Source organism: Convolutriloba macropyga, chromosome 1, assembly GCF_964194025.1.
Source record: "Convolutriloba macropyga chromosome 1, txConMacr16.3, whole genome shotgun sequence".
Classification (NCBI taxonomy): domain Eukaryota; kingdom Metazoa; phylum Xenacoelomorpha; order Acoela; family Convolutidae; genus Convolutriloba; species Convolutriloba macropyga.
In genome coordinates, this window is record NC_134468.1 from 16340401 (window position 1) to 16362048 (window position 21648).

The following is a 21648-nucleotide window of genomic DNA, read 5'->3' on the forward strand; positions in this document are numbered from 1 at the left end:
TCGAGAAAAAAACAAAGAGTCTCACAATTTTTTTTCAAGACTAACAAGGCTAAAAATTACCAACGTCTGACAACCTAATGGTTGCTAGTAATCTAGTATAACCGTATAGTTGCTTTAAAACAACTCCTTGACCCAATTGAAGACAACTATTTTTTAAAACAGTTTTGGCGATTTCGAGAAAGAAAATAAAAAATCTTTCAACTTTTTTTTCAAGACAAACAAGGCCAAAATTTACCAACATCTGACAACATAATGGATACTAGTGGTCTAGTATAAACGTATGGTCGCTTTAAAACAACTCCTTGACGCGATTGAAGACAACTATTTTCTAAAACAGTTTTAGTTTTCGCGATTTTTAGAAAAAACAAAAAGTCTCACAATTTTTTTTCCAAGACCAACAAGGCTGAAAATTACCAACGTCTGACAATCTAATGGACATTATCAGTCTAGTATAACCGTATGGTCGCTTTAAAACAACTCCTTGACCCGATTGAAGACAACTATTTTTTAAAACAGTTTTGACGATTTCGAGAAAAAAAAACAAAAGCCTCACATTTTTTTTTCAAGACCATCAAGGCTAAAAATTACCAACGTCTGACAACCTAATGGGTATTAGTTGTCTAGTAAAGCCGTACGGTTGCTTTAAAACAACTCCTTGACCCGATTGAAGACAACTATTTTTTAAAACAGTTTTGACGATTTCGAGAAAAAAACAAAAGTCTCACAATTTTTTTTCAAGATCAACAAGGCTAAAAATTACCAATGTCTGACAACCTAATGGGCACTAGTCGTCTAGTATAGCCGCATGGTCGCTTTAATTTAACTTCTTGACCCGATTGAAGACAACTATTTTTTAAAACATTTTTGACGATTTCGAGAAAAAAACAAAAGTCTCACAACATTTTTTCAAGACCAACAGGGCTAAAAACTACCATTGTCTGACAACCTAATGGCCAATAGTAGTCTAGTATAACAATATGGTTGCTTTAAAACAACCCCTTGACCCGATTGAAGACAACTATTTTTTAAAACAGTTTTGACGATTTCGAGGAAAAAACAAAAGTCTCACAATTTTTTTTCAAGACCATCAAGGCTAAAAATTACCAACGTCTGACAATCTAATGGGTACTAGTCGTCTAGTATAGCCGCATGGTCGCTTTAATTTAACTTCTTGACCCGATTGAAGACAACTATTTTTTAAAACATTTTTGACGATTTCGAGAAAAAAACAAAAGTCTCACAACATTTTTTCAAGACCAACAGGGCTAAAAACTACCATTGTCTGACAACCTAATGGCCAATAGTAGTCTAGTATAACAATATGGTCGCTTTAAAACAACCCCTTGACCCGATTGAAGACAACTATTTTTTAAAACAGTTTTGACGATTTCGAGAAAAAAACAAAAGTCTCACAATTTTTTTTCAAGACCATCAAGGCTAAAAATTACCAACGTCTGACAACCTAATGGGTACTAGTTGTCTAGTAAAGCCGTATGGTTGCTTTAAATCAACTCCTTGACCCGATTGAAGACAACTATTTTTTAAAACAGTTTTGACGATTTCGAGAAAAAAAAAAGTCTCACAACTTTTTTTCAAGACCAACAAGGCTAAAAATTACCAACGTCTGACAACCTAATGGGTACTAGTCGTCTAGTATAGCTGCATGGTCGCTTTAATACAACTTCTTGACCCGATTGAAGACAACTATTTTTTAAAACATTTTTGACGATTTCGAGAAAAAAAACAAAAGTCTCACAACTTTTTTTCAAGACCAACAGGGCTAAAAACTACCATTGTCTGACAACCTAATGGCCAATAGTAGTCTAGTATAACAATATGGTCGCTTTAAAACAACCCCTTGACCCGATTGAAGACAACTATTTTTTAAAACAGTTTTGACGATTTCGAGAAAAAAACAAAAAGTCTCACAATTTTTTTTCAAGACCAACAAGGCTAAAAATTACCATCATATGACAACATAATGGGTACTAGTAGTCTAGTATAACCGTATGGTTGCTTTAAAACAACTCCTTGACCCAATTGAAGACAACTATTTTCTAAAACAGTTTTGGCGATTTCGAGAAAGAAAATGAAAAATCTTACAACTTTTTCTCAAGACCAACAAGGCTAAAACTTACCAACATCTTACAACATAATGGGTACTAGTAGTTAAGTATAAACGTATGATCGCTTCAAAACAAATCCTTGACGCGATTGAAGACAACTAATTTGTAAAACAGTTTTAGTTTTGGCGATTTTTAGAAAATACCACAAAGTCTCACAATTTTTTTTCAAGACCAACAAGGCTAAAAATTACCAACGTCTGACAACCTAATGGCCACTAGTAATCTAGTATAGCCGTATGGTAGCTTTAAAACAACTCCTTGAACCGATTGAAGACAACTATTTTTTGAAACACTTTTCACTATTTCGAGAAAAAACAAAAGTCTCACAATTTTTTTTCAAGACCAACAAGTCTAAAAAATACCAACGTCTTACAATCTAATGGGTACTAGCAGTCTAGTATAACCGTATGGTTGCTTTAAAACAACTCCTTGACCCTATTGAGGACAACTATTTTTTAAAACAGTTTTGACGATTTCGAGAAAAAAACAAAAGTCTCACAATTTTTTTTCAAGACCAACAAGGCTAAAAATTACCAACGTCTGACAACCTAATGGCCACTAGTAATCTAGTATAGCCGTATGGTAGCTTTAAAACAACTCCTTGAACCGATTGAAGACAACTATTTTTTGAAACACTTTTCACTATTTCGAGAAAAAACAAAAGTCTCACAATTTTTTTTCAAGACCAACAAGTCTAAAAAATACCAACGTCTTACAATCTAATGGGTACTAGTAGTCTAGTATAACCGTATGGTTGCTTTAAAACAACTCCTTGACTCTATTGAAGACAACTGAAATCTGCTATTATTTCCAATATTTAATTTTTTAATATAGTATCTTTCATCGGGTGAAAAAGTTGTTCAAATCGAACCAAACTTGGATTGGAGTATACCCCGGGTACCTAGAGTGTAAAACAAAAAGAAATTTTGCTATAGCTTGCCTACGAAAAAAGTTAGGTTTTCGTACGGAAAATTGCAATTACTTCAAATATGTAATTTTATAAATAGGTCTTTTTGATTAGATCTTAGAGTTGTCCAAAGTAAACCAAACTGGGTATCAAGGGTGCAGTTTTTATGCTAATTTTAGAGGGCAACAAATGATGCAAATAAAAAGGGCGACGCGATACCTGATTCATGACAACAAACCACCAATATGTATATTGCTTGATGGTTTGAATGTTCAATCAGCTGGAAAAACATTATTGTCAGTAGCATTGAACAGATCAAAAAGCTTTCTACATAAAATTTTTTTGATAGACCCAATTCTTCAGTATGTGTGTTTCGTTGGGTACTTTGACATCGCACAAAATGGCAAGAAAAACAGTTTTTACACAAACCTAGTTTGTGATGAGTTCAAATTCCTACTTCAAATAACGTATTTGATTGCATCAGATGAAATTGATCCAGATTACCCCAAAAAAGCAAATATCTGCAGCTTTTTTGTGAGGATGCCATGAAATCACATCTGTTTGTTTGGTAAGTATATTAAGAAAAAATATCTTCAAGGTGACCACAATTGTTGTTTGATATTTTGCTTGATCGACTTTTCGTCTGACCCATTTAACTTTTCGTCCTCAAAAACGGGAGGTAGCGCCTAGCGTTCTCTTATAGCCTTTCAGCTCATTAATCTCCAAATACGCGAATCAGAGAAACTGTTTTGGAGACTTATATTTATGTTGTGATACATGCAAAATACTGATCCTGTTGCAATTTTTTCCCTCTTGTCTCACGTAGAAAGACAATTTGGATAATTGCTGTCAAACAAAGTTTGTAGCCATTATACTACTCTTGTCAACTCTTTATGCAATTTATCACTTGACCAGGTTTTTGTCCAACTTTTTGGACTTTTCGTCTCCAAAAATTGTTTAAATGGGTACCGTCCGGAGAGTAATAAGTTCTCTGAGAGTTTTTTGGCCTACTAGACTCTATGTGTGTGAATCAACGAAACTGTTTGGGAGACGTGAAATCATGGCGTGAAAGACGGCTCCTATAATTTGAACCCCAATTACACACCCTCCCCCAATTCAAACCATCCCATCCCCCACGCCTCAATCCGTACACTTTGCACATTTTTGAAGTGTAGTGGTTCTTCAGAGTTCCAAATAATGAATGGGCGTACATGCTTACGAACTTATGACAATAGTAAGCAAAAAAATGCACTTAAAAAGCAAACTCAAGAAAAGACATTTACCCGGCTCATGATTTGAGAATAGGTCCACACAGTATTTGAACTCATAAATTACTTCAGATTGATTCCAAATAATGAGTTGCTCCTAGAAAACATCTCTTTTTATATAATGTCATATCCAAGCATTATAAGCAAAAATATATCAGCAGAAACTCAGAAACACACATTTCTTTGAACTTGAACTATGTCTAGGCCTATAACTCACAGAAAAAGGCGTTTTTGTAATGCTAGAACAACTGCTATGAAAAAACGTTGGGTAATCTCTGATTGCGCCGGAAGTTAAGAAAATGAAAATTGATAAAAAAAACAAGGCAACAGACATAATGGCATTTTTTCTTTCCTAGATTGCTCTGTTATAGCAAAATTGATATACTTTCAATGACACAAGTTTCTTGCCACGCAATAAACTAGTTATTTAAATAAAGTGACACTTTGATAACTAAAAATCATGCGCTCTCTTCCACTCCAGAATATTTAGGTTTTATTTTCGTGTGCGTAAAAAATCTCTTTACGTTTTTTTAATCTCCCGCTTTGGCAGCACTGTGAACTTAATGAGACCGTAAAACTCAAAAAACACATACAGGATTGCTCTCGAATTTTCCATGCTAGATTAGTTAAATCAAATCTTTCAACTATTAACAAGAGATGTCTAATTCTCTATGGCTCGATTTGTTACTATCAGTAAAACAGAATTTACGATTGAGAAAAAAAATGTGAACGCTGTAATAGAGCTGCGTTTTGTAGCTGGAGTTTGCAATCATCACATTACGTGGGAAAATATCAGAAAAAGCAAATAGCAGTAAATTGTGCGTTTTGAAGGTACAAAACCATTTTCAGCATCTAACTAACCGAAAAATTTATTGCTCCAATTTTATCAATAGTTACCTGAGACGGATTTCAGAGACTTAATTGTTCTGATCAGTGGTATTTGCAATTTCAAAACCAGTTATTGTCTTCCTAATCCACAATTAGTATCGAGAAGATCATTTCTGAAAATAATCAGCAATTAGGCTTTCGTTCATTTTGGTAATTAAATACCTGTTTCCGTGCGAAAAGGGTAAATTCAAGCACAGTTGAACTAAATTAGCTTGGTGTCACTCGTTTCCAGTCACGCTTAAAAATTTAGTCTTCGACACTTTGGGCCCGAGAACTAGAGTATATCTAATAGGAGTGATTTCTTTTCATGATCTTCCTAAAACACATTCACTATTGCAAAGTTTTCTGTCAGATCTCTATAAAAATTTGCCATCAATTTGCCTAACAATTTGCGTTTTGAATATTGTTCGTTTTGAGTTTTGTTGAATATCAATAATTTCAATTTAATAGAATCTTGGTTAATAGCCGCGAAGCCATAGCGGCTATTATTGGGGACATTATTGGGTTTTTTTTAATTCGTCGTTTCCATCGATGATTCTTGCGATCTGACTTCTTGCAATTGACTTTTTCAATTTCAGTGATTTCTAGTGTTTTGCGGTTATAAGTTGGGGTCTTCCCCATTGTATCCCCCCACCCAGCTTAGTGGTCAGATAACCTATAGCCCCCCATCATGGAAAATGATGGGGGCTATAATTGGATCTTTTCCGTTTGTGCCCACCGCTTAGTTGGTGCATATAATTTGCACCCCCAGACGCATGTGCCATATTTTTACATAATTTACCTTGGCACGTGCTCGGTAACTGGGGGGCACATAACGTACTAGGGGGGCAAAAAAGGAAAAGATCACTATAATTTCAGGGGGGCAATAATGGGAATGACCCAAAATTTGTGTGCGTGACGTCATTTTTTTCTGCTTTTAGGTCAATTGCATGACTTAGTTCACTAAAAAAAACTTCTGAACTCACTTAATGATTTTTTTAAATTTTTTTTTGAATATTTACTGGTTAAAGGTCAATAGTGTGCATCTAAGTAGTGCCAAACGTACATGCCCTACTTCTGGAGTATTGGAGTCTTGAGTTTTTAATTTTGAATATGGATTTTGAAAGAGCTCTACTAGGGCTTTTTCTTTATAGAGCGTATGCGTCTCATAAAATTGCAGTCCGAATCTAACCCAAGTCTATTGGTCTATTAAAGGACTGGTGGTCATTCTGTCTATCTTATTTTTTTAGTTGTTTCAATTCATGGAGGGCCACAAGCGTCTATCGCGGCTATTTTCCGGTTATCTGCCGTCTAGGTAATAATTTTGTCGGTTGCTATAGTGTGTTATAACTGTTAAACCGTTTTTATGTAAGTCAATTAATATAGCGCCCCTGTTGCAATAACCAATGATAACCAAGCGAACTGATGAATCAAATGAGAAAAGCGAGAATGCGGTGATTTGAGAAAAAAGCGGCGACAAAAAAATTGATCCCATTTTGTGCTAGTCTCTCCACCTGTTACGCAGTTTTGCAACACATCAGTTGAGCTGCTGTAAAATTTGAAGAATTGCTTTGCAGTTCATACCGTTGAGAATTTTTCATCAACCCATTGACCACTAGGAACCACAACACCTGGGTCACTGTACCATCACCGCATTTCTTAATTTTGTTAGCTGACACGTCGGTCCAGGATGGCGTAGACATCAAAAACTGCGCGTGTCTTGCAAGATGTTGGAATACATTATCTTGATAAATTCATGCAAGAGGTAGTGCAATATATCGTTTTTTGCAAGGCTCTTGCAAGATAACCAGTACGGTTCGCCAACGTTTAGAGCATCGATTTGATAGTTAAAAACAGCACCTTATAAAGTTTTCACATTGGTTTAATGACGCTTTTTCTTTACATGTCTATTGACTCATTGTCGTGCGTGTGACCATTTCAGAAATATCTCTGTTTACGTGGAAATGTTTTTCAACAGAATGACCAAAAGATACCCTGAGTCGAACGCATTTCTAGTTCAAATGGTAAGTTTATAACTATCTACCCAGTCTGAGGTGCTTGACCTAAGCCAGCTTTGATCGGACCAACTGGTCGCGCACTGAGAGGGAGTGGAAGGGGGTGGTACCAGGCGCACTTTGGTCGGTGGTCGTTATTTAGAACGGGTTATTTAGATCCTTTTCAGTCGCGCATTGGCAATGGTAGTAAAAACATTTTCAATACAAACAAATGATCCTAATTGTTTCAATTTTCTATTTAAGGACACTTGGGGGACATGGAAAGGGCTTCCTAAGAAAAAACTACGGAAATTTCCTAAAGATAGGAACTATTTGTTTAACATACAACTTTGAATTGGATAGCACTTATAATGTATCATTTTAACCTGAGAAAGTTAAATAATTCAAGTAAAATAAAATAATTAAAATAAAACAAGGAAATAAAAAAAATAATTGGCCAATTGTATGGGCTCTGGATAAGACCAGATCACACTTTCCTAAAGTTGCTGCCAGGCGAAGGATAATGATTTATACCCACTATTTGACCCTAGTCGGTCTGCTCAGAGCTAGCACCTCAAACTATGTGCTGTTCTTTTAGAACTAAAAACCTGCTCATTGCCATCATCTCATAAGTTGCTGTCGCAAAACAACACTCCGGAGAAAATTGAAAAGACTGATTTAAGCTCTGATCAATTCTTCGACGATAAAAAGTATCTGTTTTGATTAACCCGTAAACTGTTTTTACTCGTAATTATGTTTTTTCGCGAAAACTATTCAAAAACATGAAAAAAAACTTTTTGTTCAAAGTCGATGCTTACCAAAATTCATGCTTATTACATGCTTAAACTTAGGCAAAAGCTAACAACAAGTCAACATCAGTACCATTTGGGAAACTCTGTTTGCAAACGTGGACAAAAGAAAACGTTTGAAAAGTATACTTCTGGAAAAGGTCGGCTAAATGCCTGGTAAGCATCTAATCCAAATCGGTTAAATTGGAAAAAAAGTATCATCAAATTGATGCAATTATAATACTTTCATCCATTCAAATGTGTTACAAATTGGCATTGGTAGCAAGCTCAAATTATTAACGAACCCTCTCGTTTAATACATTTGATTGCGCTTTGTACCATTTTTTACAAGAACCAAAATCTATCACATATAAAAACAAATTGAAAGTTTTTCTCTAATTTTGAGCAGACTTCAAGATTTAATTGAATTTTGATCAGTATAGTTTGTGAGAGAAGAACCCGCATTATTTTTTTTTCAATTTTATAAAATTGCCAAGCATCAAATTCAAATGCAAGAAAAATCAATAAGAACTTGTGATGAAGTTTTTGTGATTCGGCTTAGCAATTGTCATAAACGTTTTTGTACACTTTTCTATGTAACGCTAACTAAACAGACTGTGATGAACTCATAATGAACTTGACTTTTGAACAGTCAGAGCCATAATTTGTATATAGAACGTGCAAAAATGAGTAAGACCAAGGTAACACACCAAGACAATATGAATTGATGATTAACATTTTTAAGCAGAGTTATAGATGTAGTTCACGACATTGTAATGAACTCATAATGAACTTGACTTTTGAACAGTCAGAGCCATAATTTGTAAATAGAACGTGCAAAAAATGAGTAAGACCAAGATAACACACCAAGACAATATGAATTGATGATTAACAGCTTAAGCAGAGTTATAGATGTAGTTGATGACAAGGCGCACCACGTTAGAAGGCTCGAATCCTTAACTACAGCCTGCCAACACTCGAAGCAAAGTCCAAAGCCATAGCACCCCCATCAATTTTTTTTCGAATATTGTTCCAACACCCCGCCGTTTTTTTTGGACAGTACTCCCACCCAGGCAGTGGAGGTACCCCAGCCAAGTTTCGGTCTACCCAACCCACCCTCCCTCAGAGGTCGAACCCCGTGGTTTACGGAAGCCACCACCCACCCAGGGCGCAGAGGAATCCCAGCCAACTTTCGGTCTACCCAGCCCACCCTCAGAGGTCGAACCCAGTGGTTTACGGACGGCACCCCCAACCAGGGAGCGGAGGAATCCCAGCCAAGTTTTGGTCTAACCAACCCACCCTCAGAGGTCGAACCCCGTGGTTTACGGACGGCAACCCCCAAACAGGGAGCAGAGAAAGCCCAGCCAAATTTTGGTCTACCCTACCCACCCTCAGAGGTCGAACCCCGTGGTTTAAGGACATCATCCCCATCCAGGGAGCGGAGGAACCCCAGCCAACTTTCGGTCTACCAAGCCCACCCCAGAGGTCGAACCCAGTGGTTTAAGGACAACACCCCCCATCTAAGGAGTAGAGAAACCCAGCCAACTTTCGGTCTACCTAACCCACCCTCAGAGGTTAAACCCCGTGGTTTACGGACAGCAATCCCCCCCCCCCCCGACCAGGCAGTGGAGGTGCCCCAACCAAATTTCGGTCTATCCAAACCACCCCTCCTGTCCGGTCACTCAGCATCCCCACCCACCCACAAGCTGCATTCCCCAGCCTAGCTTTTCCTGGCCAAACAGGATTCACCACCAACAGCTACCAACCAGCAGTAGCATTCTTCAGCAGTTTTCCTGGCTAACCATGGTTCCCAGCAGCAGCAAGCAACGACAAACGTCTTTCCCCAGCCTAATTTTTCTTGGCCAACCATGATTCCCCATCAGCAGCTACAAACCAGCAGCAGAAATCTGCAGAAGTTTTCCTGGCTAACCAGTGTTCCCAGCAGCAGCAAGCAACGACAAGCGTCTTTCCCCAGCTTAGTTTTCCTGGCCAACCAGGATTCCCCTTCAGCAGCTACAAACCAGCGGCAGCATTGGGCAGCAGCCTTCCTGGCTAAATAGGTTTCCCAGCAGCAGCAAGCAACGACAAGCGGCATTCCCTAGCTTAGTTTTTCCCGGCCAACCAGGATTTTTCACCAGCAGCTACCAGCCCAGAGCAGCATACAGCAGCAGTTTTCCTGGTTAACTAGGATTTGCAGCAGCAGTCACTCAAATCCCCTTCAACTGGGCATCCAGAATCTTTCATCTACATCATAACTCATTTATTGTCTTGACGCCCATTGATTGTATGTGACATGCGATATCATCTTTTCAAGTCTTCGAAAACGAAGTTCATTTTTATCACAGATCCACAGGGAAGACATTTCGTATCTGGAAACCTGAATATCATATCTCTTCCCGGCGCAACCATCAAAGACGTGTATAACTTTGTTCCCCCAATCAATCAGTACTGTAAAATTATACTGTTTATTGGCGGTAACGACTTGTATAACGGCTGCAAACCTTCAGACAAAACACCAATTGACATCGCAAATCAGTTGATTGAACTCGCAAATTTTTTGACCGAACGAAACAAAAAAGTATACCTCATAGGAATACCAGAAGGAAACGAAAACAAACTGCGATCAGCAGCCGTTAACGAAATCCTCGAGAAAGTGTCCCACAGAAATCGTAGTCACAAACCAAACCCTCAGTCAACTGGAAATGTAGAGGAATCAGTCAGCACATATCATGAACTAAATGATTCAACCCTAAAGATCATCTTCACCTTAACGAATCTGGTCGCTCAAACCTTCACCACTTTATCAAACAAAAAATTCTGTACAAGGATTATATCGTAACCTTGAATAACAGTGGTCACAGCAAAATTTACGAGTGTAAATGGAATTCATGTACGTGCATCTGCTCAACCTGGCAGTTTCTGCTTCAAATTAAGTTTCACAAATTCTCTTTACATTAAATATTTAACAGGCTCTGTGAGTTGCCTCTTGAACAACTTGTGAGATAACAGATTACTTCCAATAACATCTCTACTAGCTGTCCCCAGGTTCCGTGAGGTGCCATCGGTCAGCTGGTGGAGACAACATTGTCTTCTAACTGTTCCCAGGTTCCGTGAGGTGCCACTGGTCAGTTAGCAAGACAAATCTCCCAAAGTCCAAAGATCTCTTACATATTCAACGTAGTAATTCAGATTTCTTGTAACCAAATATCAACATCGAATCGTCAGCAAGAAATTATAATAGACCAACACAGCCTCAAACATTCTTCTGAGCACACGTAAAACAGCCGTTCTCTTGAGAGCGAAAAACTTTTACCTACCGATTTCTATATATAAAAGTTCATCATGCCTGCCAAAACCGTTGGAACTCAGCGTAGTTTTCACAAATATTGCGTATCGAGCATAAACGATATGATTGAAGATATTTCAACTGATGATAATCTGCCATACGACAAGTTCACAGAAGGAGAAAAGGAAGTTCAGCAGTTACTATCTGAGCTAGAAAAGACTATTGAGTTCCTCCTACTAAATCTGGACGAATCACAACATTGTCAGTTCTTAGATGAGACGTTAGCAGTCAAACGCAACTCCCGCAGAAAACATAACTTGATTTGGAGAAAATTAAAGGCCAGTTCTGATCTTGTCAACATTTCAAAGGATACACAAACAAGATTGCCAGCAAACATCCAACAACAAACACTACAAAACGAATCAAAACACAGAGAGATTCCACAGGAAACCTTATCAGCTTCAACAGGTAAAACACTCAGTTCCAATCAACCTGCAACGTTTCAAAATACACAAACATCAAATTTATCCTTCCATGCATCAACTACAACAAATTTGTTTGACCAAACTACGTTTTCACAACATCAAGCGTCATTTTGTCACAAAAATTTATCACTAACCCGATCTCATCAGGAACTCTGCCGACACTAAAACTTGACATCTTTAATGACAATCCACTAACTTGGACAGATTGGATAGAGTTATTTGAGTCTGTCATTGACTCGAGGCCACTCAGCACTACAGAAAAGATGACGCACCTACACTGACTTCTCACTGGACAAGCAAAGAGCTTAGTTAAAGGCGACGGTTGCAATGGTCAATGCTTTCACCAAGCTCTGGCCGACCTGAAGAAAAAGTATGGCAAGTCTAGCGTCATCGTTAACGCGTATTCAGAAAAACTTGCTTCGTTTCCAAGCCCGTCAGCCCAGCGACACAAAAGTTTTTGACAATATTAGCATTTTCATAAACGACTTGGTGAATACTTTTACACGCTTGGAATACAAACACGACCTCAAATCAACAATGAATACCCAAGTTGCAATACAGAAATTACCTTATAGCCAACTAGTTGACTGGAGCAAACTTTGTGCACAACATCAGATCGAATCTCCTTCCTTAGAGCAGTTCGCCGAATGGCTCTCTTTGACTGCTCAAGCCTTCGAGAATTTAGAACCATTTTCTCGAAACAAGCTGGGCAAAAATGACTCAACAAATTTTTCACAATATGGGAATAATCACACAGATATGACCCAAATCACATCGAAGGAACATCAAGATATGTATCCACGCAAGACCAGAGTTCCGCCATGCGGATAACTTCAAAATTTAACAAAGAACATAGTCAACACCAAAGACAGTTCAAGAGTTCCAGAAATCAGCAGCAACAATTAGAAGACAAAAAGGTTCCTCAAACCAGCAGAGCTTCAAAGTGTCAGTCCGAGGACGGCAACCACAGAATATACATATGCGAAAAATTCGAAAACATGTCCGTTAAGCAGCGTAGGGACGCCATCTATCAACTCAAAGCCTGCTTCAATTGCCTGAAATTGGGACACTCTTCAAAGGAGTGCCCTTCTACGCAGAGTTGCAGAAGTTGTAGCAAACGTCATCATACACACTTACACGATGAGACTAATCAGTCAGCAAACACAACACATTGCAGTACCGCTGGATCAGCAGAACGTCCTTCACTCCTTCAAATACTACCCGTAACACTCTCAAGGGATGGTAATTCAGTAAACACGTACGCCTTTCTGGACAATGGAAGCGTCGCATCAATGATGTTAACAAAAACTGTTTCTGCACTTGGAAGCGTTCTTGACGAGAAAAACCAACACACATAACTACACAAAGGAATCCATAAAACAAAAATTGTGACATTCACCAGCGTTAGCCTTTCGATTAAAGGAATGAGTTCTAATTAAACTTTTGATATAGAAGACGTTCAGGTTTCGGCCGACTTAGAGTTTCCCCAATATAAATTAGAATGGACTCGAAAATTGTGTTAGGAATTTGATCACTTGAAACACATTACGTACCACGACGTCTACATCAACCAGATCTTTATTTTGATTGGATGTGACAATTTTGATCTCATTGCACCTAGAGAGATTCACTATGGTACCTCCAAATACCGCAAGAGCTATTCAAATAGAACTTGGATGGACTACGCGAGGGAAAACTGATGTAACTTCAGCAGTAACATGCCAGTCTCAAATTGTCAAAAGTGAGTCTAGAGAGTGCTGCAAAATTGACGACACTCTGTACAACGAAGTAATCAGCTGGTACAAAGTTGAAAACTTGCCGTCCAATAAGGACGTCAAAAAATCAGAGACCGATAAATGCGCGTCAGACATTCTGGAATCTACTTTAGAGTTCAAGGAAGGACGATACCATGTTGGGCTTTTTGTGGAAAAACAAACCCGACCTGCCAAATAACTTCCCTTTAGCCCTCAAACAACACAACACCCTAGTTAAGCGACTTGAGAGAGACCCGGAATTGTTAGAGAAATACACGGAAACAATCGACGAAGATCTGAAATAAAGCTACATTAAAGAGGTTCCACTAGATAAAACGAATCCAAACATTTGGCACATTCCGCATCACCCTTTCATAAACCCTAACAAAGCAAAAATAAGAAAAAATTTGGACGCAGCATCAAAATATCATGGTTTCTCATCATATAACCAACTAATGCCAGGGCCTGACTTGATGCAAAACTTGACCGGTGTTATCTGCAGGTTCAGGCAGAAAAAAGTTGCGATATCGGCGGACATTGAAGGCATGTTTATGCAAGTAGGTGTTCGACCTCAGGACTTGAAGTTTTTAAGATATCTATGGAAGGAAAGCGAAAAGCTAATTTGTTTCCATTTTAGAAGGCACATTTTTGGAGCAAGGTGTTCACCGACGTGTTGTGTTTTCGCCTTACGACAAACAGCGGAGGACAACTGTCAGCAGTACTCTTCAGCAGCCAAGGCAGTCTTACGTTCCTTTTACAAGGATGACTTGTATCACGCAACAGACACAGTCGAAGAAGCATTTTCCGTATCAAAGGTTCTGAAAAATTTACTTTTGCTAGGAGGTTTCAATTTAACCAAGTGGTCATCCAATTCTTTTGAAACAATGAAGTCAAATCCTAAAGAAGACCAGAATTCTAACGATACGAAAGAGTCTACCATTCTTTGGCCTATTCCAAAACTGGGAGAAAGAGAAGAACAGACATTAACAACTGATACCGAGAGGGTATTAGGAATACAGTGGCCTGTGTCTAGAGACTCTTTCGTTATAAACAGCAAAACATTTAAAAAAGTGGACCTAGAGAACCCCACCAGAGAAAAGATTTTGAAGAGTGTTTCATCCATCTGTGACCTAATTGCTTTATTGCGCTCTTCACAGTGCGGTTAAGAGCAACCATGCAGGACGTCTGGTGTTTAGGAAAACAGTGGACAACCTTTTACCGACCAGTTTTGATGCCACCCTGAAGTCTCTTATGACAGAGATCAGAAACAATTCCAGCTTCGAAATAACACGATTTCTGTTCGAGGAGAAAAAAACACCTAAAGAATCAACTCTTCATATCTTTTGCGACGCTTCTCTAACTGCCGTAGCATATTTAAAAACACAGTATACAGATTCAACTTGTTCAATCAATTTTATTATGGGAAAAGCAAAAGTTGCCACGATTTGAAAGCAAAGCATACATGAACTAGAACTGGCAGCAGCTGTTATCGGAGTTTGGGTAGCCTTCTTCATAAAGCAACAGCTCGATGTAACAATCAGCAAAACGACATTTTGGTCGGATAGCGCAACGACCCTACAATGGATTTACAACTCCAAAGAAAGACACAAAATATAAGTAGCAAACAGAGTTGCAGAAATTCTTGAAACAACTTCACCATCAGACTGGCGTCATGTTCCAGGTGTGTTGAATTCAGCTGACGAAGGAACAAGAGGGTTGAAATTAAACGAGTTCAAACCGGAATATGTCGTTGGTTTAACGCTCCACTTTTCTTGAAACATGACCCAACAAATAGGCCTCCGACAAAAGTGCCAAATTACCCTTTAGCAGCTTCAATGGCTCTTTCAAGGGCAAACCACCCACTCATTGACCCAAAACGGATCTCAAGCTTTGAAAAATTTAAACGCGTTCTCGCCTTTGTAATTTTGTTTATCATCAACCTCAAAACTACAAAAAAGAGTTTCCACTTGACCATAAAGACAGTCAATATGAGCAGAATTTATCTACTTGGGCAATCTCCAGAACTCTCATTTGAGGAAGAGCTAGATTGTCTTCGCAAAGACCAAAACGTTCCAGCACACTCAAAATTTAAAAAATTTTTGCCCTTCATTTCCGACGACGGAGTTATAAGAGCTAATCGACGTCTTGCCAATGCAAATCAACTGGAAGAAAACTTACCAACCCCAGTAATCCTAAGTAGCAAAGGTTAAATAATTTTTATGCTTAGAGATATTCACAACCACAATGGACATACAGGACTCGACCATTGCCGTTTCATTGTTCAACGGTCCTTTATTGTAATCAGCCTTCGCTCCATCTTACGAACAATAATCAACCGATGTTTCGATTGCCATCGACAAAAAGCAGTAGCATTGCAACCTCAAACGGCACCCCTGCCAGACTTTAGAATTCCAAATACTGAAAAATTTATTTTTCAAAATAAGGGTGTACATGTCTTTGGTCCTTTCGCTATAAAGGCCAGCGACAACTTGTATCCAAAACGATACGCTTGCATCTTCACTTGCCTTACCACAAGAGCCATTCATCTAGAAACAGCTTAGCATCTAAGCACTGATTCCTTTATTCAAGCGATACTGAGGTTTACCGCCCGTCTAGGAAACCCTCACCTCATTGTCTCTGATAATGTTAGAAATTTCGTTGGCGCTTCTCGTGAACTCATTACAAAAGTAAACCAATTCGACCACCAGAAAATCAGTGACCGATTACTAAAAGAGACCATCGAATGGAAGTTCATCCCACCATACGCCTACCACTTCGGATGAGCATGGGGAAAGACTGGTGCAGTCCTCAAAACGAATTCTCTACTCAGTGATTGGCTCTCAAATGTTGACCGAAGAGACATTTCATTCGTTCCGAACTCAAGTCGAAGAAATCCTGAACAGCAGGCCTCTGACTTACGTCCCAGACAATCGTTTGTCTTATCAGCCGATCACGCCTAACTATTTTTTTATCGGTCGAACTCACAAACGTTTGCCGTCAATTTTGTCAATCACTAAAGATTACAACAAGGACTGGAAGAAATATATTACCCTTTCACATCAATTTTAGACACGACTCCTGCGCGAGTTCATACCCACAATGGCTAGGATACCAATTGCATAAAAGATCAGAAGCCTCTCGAAGTTGGTAGCCATGTATGGATATTGGAAGACATGACTCCACGGGGTATTTGGCCCGTCGGTATTGTGGAAAAACTGTCTCACAGCAATGATGGAAAAGCTAGATCTTGTGAAATCAGAACTGGGTTCGGGAAACAAACAAGAACAGTAAACAAGTTAGCACTAGTAATTGACAACTGAGAAACGGATCACAACGTCGAAACAGGACACAAATTTAATAAACAGTAACCATAATCACAAGTTTTAACAAATCATTAACCCTTTAGGTTTTGACTTCAACGCCAAAACGATAGGACTGTAATGAACTCATAACGAACCTGACTTTTGGACAGTCAGAGCCATAATTTGTAAATAGAATGTGCAAAAAATGAGTAAGACCAAGGTAACACAACAAGACAATATGAATTGATGATCAAAAACTTTAAGCAGAGTTATAGATGTAGTTGATTACACAGACATTTGTCACTTCTTTGGTAGTATTTTGTCAATTAAAAACTCATTTTCCATAGGTGAACATAATCATTGTTCAGGATGTTTTGCAAAATTTCTTTTCGTCAATGAAGACTATGAATTTAGTGCACGCGGTTTTCAATTTTTTCAAGTTCTCTTTATGTTGATTGATTTCTCAAGTTGCTCAACACGAAAAAGTAGCTTAAGCTTAATTTTTTTGAGCTTAAAAAATTACTAAATTAAAAAGTTAATCTATACTTAAAAATATTACCATGTATGAACTAAACTCTAGCTTTTTTTGTAGAGATATTACTGCCTAAATCTTTACAAACAATATTTCTTGACGAATTAATTAAATTTAATGGAAACCATCCTATTTTCCCCAAAAATTAAGAAAAAAAATATTTTAGGAAGAAGAACTTTTTCAAATGGTACGCCTGATTTTAGCATAACCAAAACATAATCATCTAATGCTGTAAAAAATCACCCGCTCAAATATGTGATAAAGCTCTTTAAAAATTTTGAAATCCACAAAACTGCTGATGCAGATTTTTGATGCAAAACAAAAACGCTAGCACAACGCGGGAACTAGAAAACTACTATTGCAATATAGTTACAATTATCAGTGTCGTCGATGTTTTTGTTGACTGAGAGGGATATTTAAATTTGGAGCACTTTTTTGCATTTTGTGAAAAAAAATTATGGTTTTTTGTGTGCTTGTTACTTGATACCCCTACTTTTGATACTTGATACCCGTGTGCTTTTGATTCTTGGTTTTCATTGAAATTATATATTTGAAAGTCTTCCTTTCATTTTTAATTTTAGTTTTCTTGCAATCAGTAATTTTTTAGTACTGAAACTAGATTGTTTTTCTGCAGGACAAATTTTTTTTCAAATTTATAAATTAATCCAAAATTTTATAAATGTTTTATAAACTAAACCAAAAAATTACAAATAATTTATAAAATAATCCAATTATTTACAAATAATTGATAATATAATCTGGAGATTTACAAACAATTTATAAGATAATGCAAAAATCGCAAAAAAAGTTATAAATATTAATAAAAATGATGCATTTTTTTGCAATTGGTTATAAACTAATTTAAAAATTTTTATAAATTATCCATTATTTTTCGACTGGGGAGGCCCCCTTTAGTTAATCCTGGCAATATTTTTTGTAAACGTTTTCTCAATGTCAACTGCAAGCCACTATTATATGTACCGCACAATGCGTTTCTTCAAAACAGTGAATCTTCAAAGTTTTATTTAAAAATTCTTTATTCTTACTTACTAATTAATAAACTAATAGTTGCAAGACTAACAGACCTTTACGGTCGCCTGCAAAAAAAATGCTATGACCACACGCAAAAAGTTACGAAAACTCTTATTAGCAAACCAATTATTGATCAAATCTTATTGGGTCTGCCATAAAACATAAAATACGTGCATATTTGGGTTGAGGCCGAATTGTTAACTTGTAGTTTCTTGCAAAAGATGGTTAACTTGTAAGAAATTGCAAGTCGCATGGTAAATTTGTAAAGAATTGCAAGTCGAAGGGCTAACTTGTAAGTTTGTTGCAAGTTCGTTCCGATTGAGCTCGAATCTTATTGGTTAATTCAATTTAACACTCATTCATTTACCGTAGAAATGACATGAGAATTAGTTGATCAATTCGGAAACCATTTTACTATGCAACCTATAATGATAAAAAATATACTTCTCAATTTTATCAACTCAAGAGGTCTTTTTCCATTTCAATTATTGAACTGTAGATCTCAATTGGCTTCGCCACGATTGATTTTTTTAAAAGTGTTCATAAAATTTTATACCCTTTTTGACTTTAATTGAAGTTTCAAAATCATATGTCAGCATTTTCTCAAAATAATTTTGTGACCCTTCCTTTTTTAACCAATTTTTATTTTATAGTTTCAGTTCACTCTTTTCCAGGTTCTATATTTTTGATGCATCTGTTTACAATCATATCTTGCAACCTTTTATTGTTTTTTGCTAAAAAAACCGGTTATAGAAATTTTGTTAGTCAAATGTTTAACTTGTAAGAACCCTGCGAGTTGAATGGTTAACTTTCAAGAGCCTTTTAAGTCGAATGATTAACTTTTAAGAACTTGCAAGTCCGGGTTAACTGGTAAGAACTTGGAAGTTTTTGGAAGAAAAATTTGAAAGGCAATGCATCCATCGCCTTGTAGGTTTCTGCCAGAAACTTGCAAGTTCTTACAAGTTAACCATTCGGCCTCGACGCGGGTAAGAGTTCTGTTTGGAGAATAATGTTGACAAAGGCTCCACAAGGGTCTGATTGGAGACAAGATTTGTAAGATGATCTGATCACACGAGAAACTCATTGAAGTAACATTGAAGAAACTCATTGAAGTAACGTCGAATCCGTAACACAATTCAAATGGGTGTATTGAGGCCATCCTGTGTGATTTGCCCTAATCTGAATTTGTCTAATGTCTTGCAAGCTCCCTATAAACATGTCAAGGCCTTCGCAGTCATGTTTTCCTGTACCGTTTGTGCTGTCGACCATTGAATCGATCATTGAACCTAAAGGCATTTGAACCTTAGATATTAAATAGAGTTGTTCTGAACCTTTTAACTGAGATAAGTGAATTCATAACACGGCACTGAAGGCAATTACAAATGTCGCATTGGATGCTTGCAGATTCACAAACCCAAACTTACGGAGTCAAGGTCCAAAAAATTCTAGCAGATTACTGGGAGGCTCTCAGACAACTTACTACCTTAAACAGGCAATTCGATGAGGTCGAAGACTTCGAAAATGCCAAAAATAATCAAAGGTTCCGAAGAAAAACAGAAATACTAACAAAAAGAATTCTATTAGCTAAAAATGCATTGCTCTGGAGCACAGATCATACGACAACCAAACCTCTGGAAGCAAGATTCCTAGGAGAATAACTCCACAATAAATCATTAAACGAAATCGAAAAGATCTAGTTTGCACTTGGTCATTGGATCTCGACAAAATTGGAACACTAACAAAAATGATAAACAAAAAACGATCTGGAACACAATCAGACGTCAAATACCTGTCTAACTGCAATGAGAAAAAAAGCACATTATGAGAAAAGGATAATGTTAGTTAGTGAAAAGAACATACACTCTGAAAAATTCCAGGTAAATTGATTATAAATTACAGATAAATATACCTAGAATTTTCATTTAAATTGTTCTTTAATGCAACTTACCTGCAAGCAATCTCAAATACCTGCAATTCTAGGTAAATTTGCCTGCATTGTACCTAGAAATTGCAGGCCCTAGGTACATTGAAAGTGTTACCCTCCTAGAATTTTACCTGCAAAAAAAATTTCTAAGAAATTCTACCTGCAAACCGTTTATGCAATTTGCAGGTAGAATTACCTAGAAATTTTTTTGTAGGTAAAATTCTAGGTAAATTTGCCTGCAACTTACCTAGAATTTGCAGGTATTTTCACCTGAAAAATTACCTGCAATTTTTTGCAACGTCCAGGTTTTGCAAAGGTCTGCGAAATGGCATCCAGGCAGTTCAGTATTGGCACGTAATAAATACATTGAAAAATTTCAGAAACATTAAGCACAGAGTGTCAAAACACGAAAATCGAAATCATTTCGGAAACAGAACAAAAATCAATATTCCGAATTTACATTGGAAAAACAACCAAAGGTTGACACATAGATGCCAACTGCAGAAAAGTAGGACACCTGAATAAAGTAATGGAAGTATAAAATCAAAATAAATCTTGGAACAGAAGCAGGAATCAAATCTTCGCAGACCAGGAGTCAATTGGAAGGAAGCAATTGGCAAAGATCCTAAGTTAACATCAACACAAAATGGAATAGAACATCAGTCGAAAACGAGAAACAATAGAATTTAAAACAATTGGAATCCTTTGGTGCTTACAGAATGCCACAGACAACTGCTGTAATTAGGATAAAAAAGTTAACTATTCCGTACGATGGTAGAAATATTGAGCAACTGAGATAACAATTTATTTCGAGGTTATGTCAATTTAAGTCAAAAAAATAGGCCCTATATCAATCTTTTCGAGACATTTTTTTCACATTTTGAAGAAAGGTAAGACCATTTCAGAACAGATCAGTCGGCACAAAAAATCGATTTTAATCAAACAAAAAAAATTATTTCATCAAAAATTACTACCGAATAAATAAAAAATAACCAAAATATTACAGTACTAACCTTGAGTTATTTCTCAGTTTCAAATTAAATTATAATGAAAGAATAATGGCTATGACAGTTCTGATTTTGTCTAAACTGAACGGATGAAGAACCTTTAATGAAACTTAATATTTCTCAGCTCAAATTAGAGGTTACTTACTAAATTGGGGATAATTTTAATTCAACCATGTGACTTTTTTGGGAATTTTTCGCATAAGATTTTTTTAAAAAAAAATCGGACTGGATTTTATCTCAATTTTTTATTTTTGCGGAGTAAATATGTACCGCTTGATTTTTGTAGAACTTCAGAGCTTCTTTTCATTTGAATTTTGTAAGTGAAGTCTTCGATTTCTGTTGGTAAGACACAGAGTTCGTAGTTAGATTTCGGCTT

The 21648-nt window shown here is 37.1% G+C and overlaps 1 protein-coding gene across 1 annotated transcript in view; it reads left to right on the top strand.

The window, feature by feature from the left end:
- LOC142358632 (uncharacterized) overlaps positions 1–21648 on the top strand; it is an 85767-nt gene that overhangs the window by 17321 nt on the left and 46798 nt on the right. The window contains exon 4 of the mRNA XM_075410134.1: positions 7111–7192. Coding sequence (XP_075266249.1) covers positions 7111–7192 — 82 coding nt within the window. The remainder of the gene's footprint in view (positions 1–7110; positions 7193–21648) is intronic.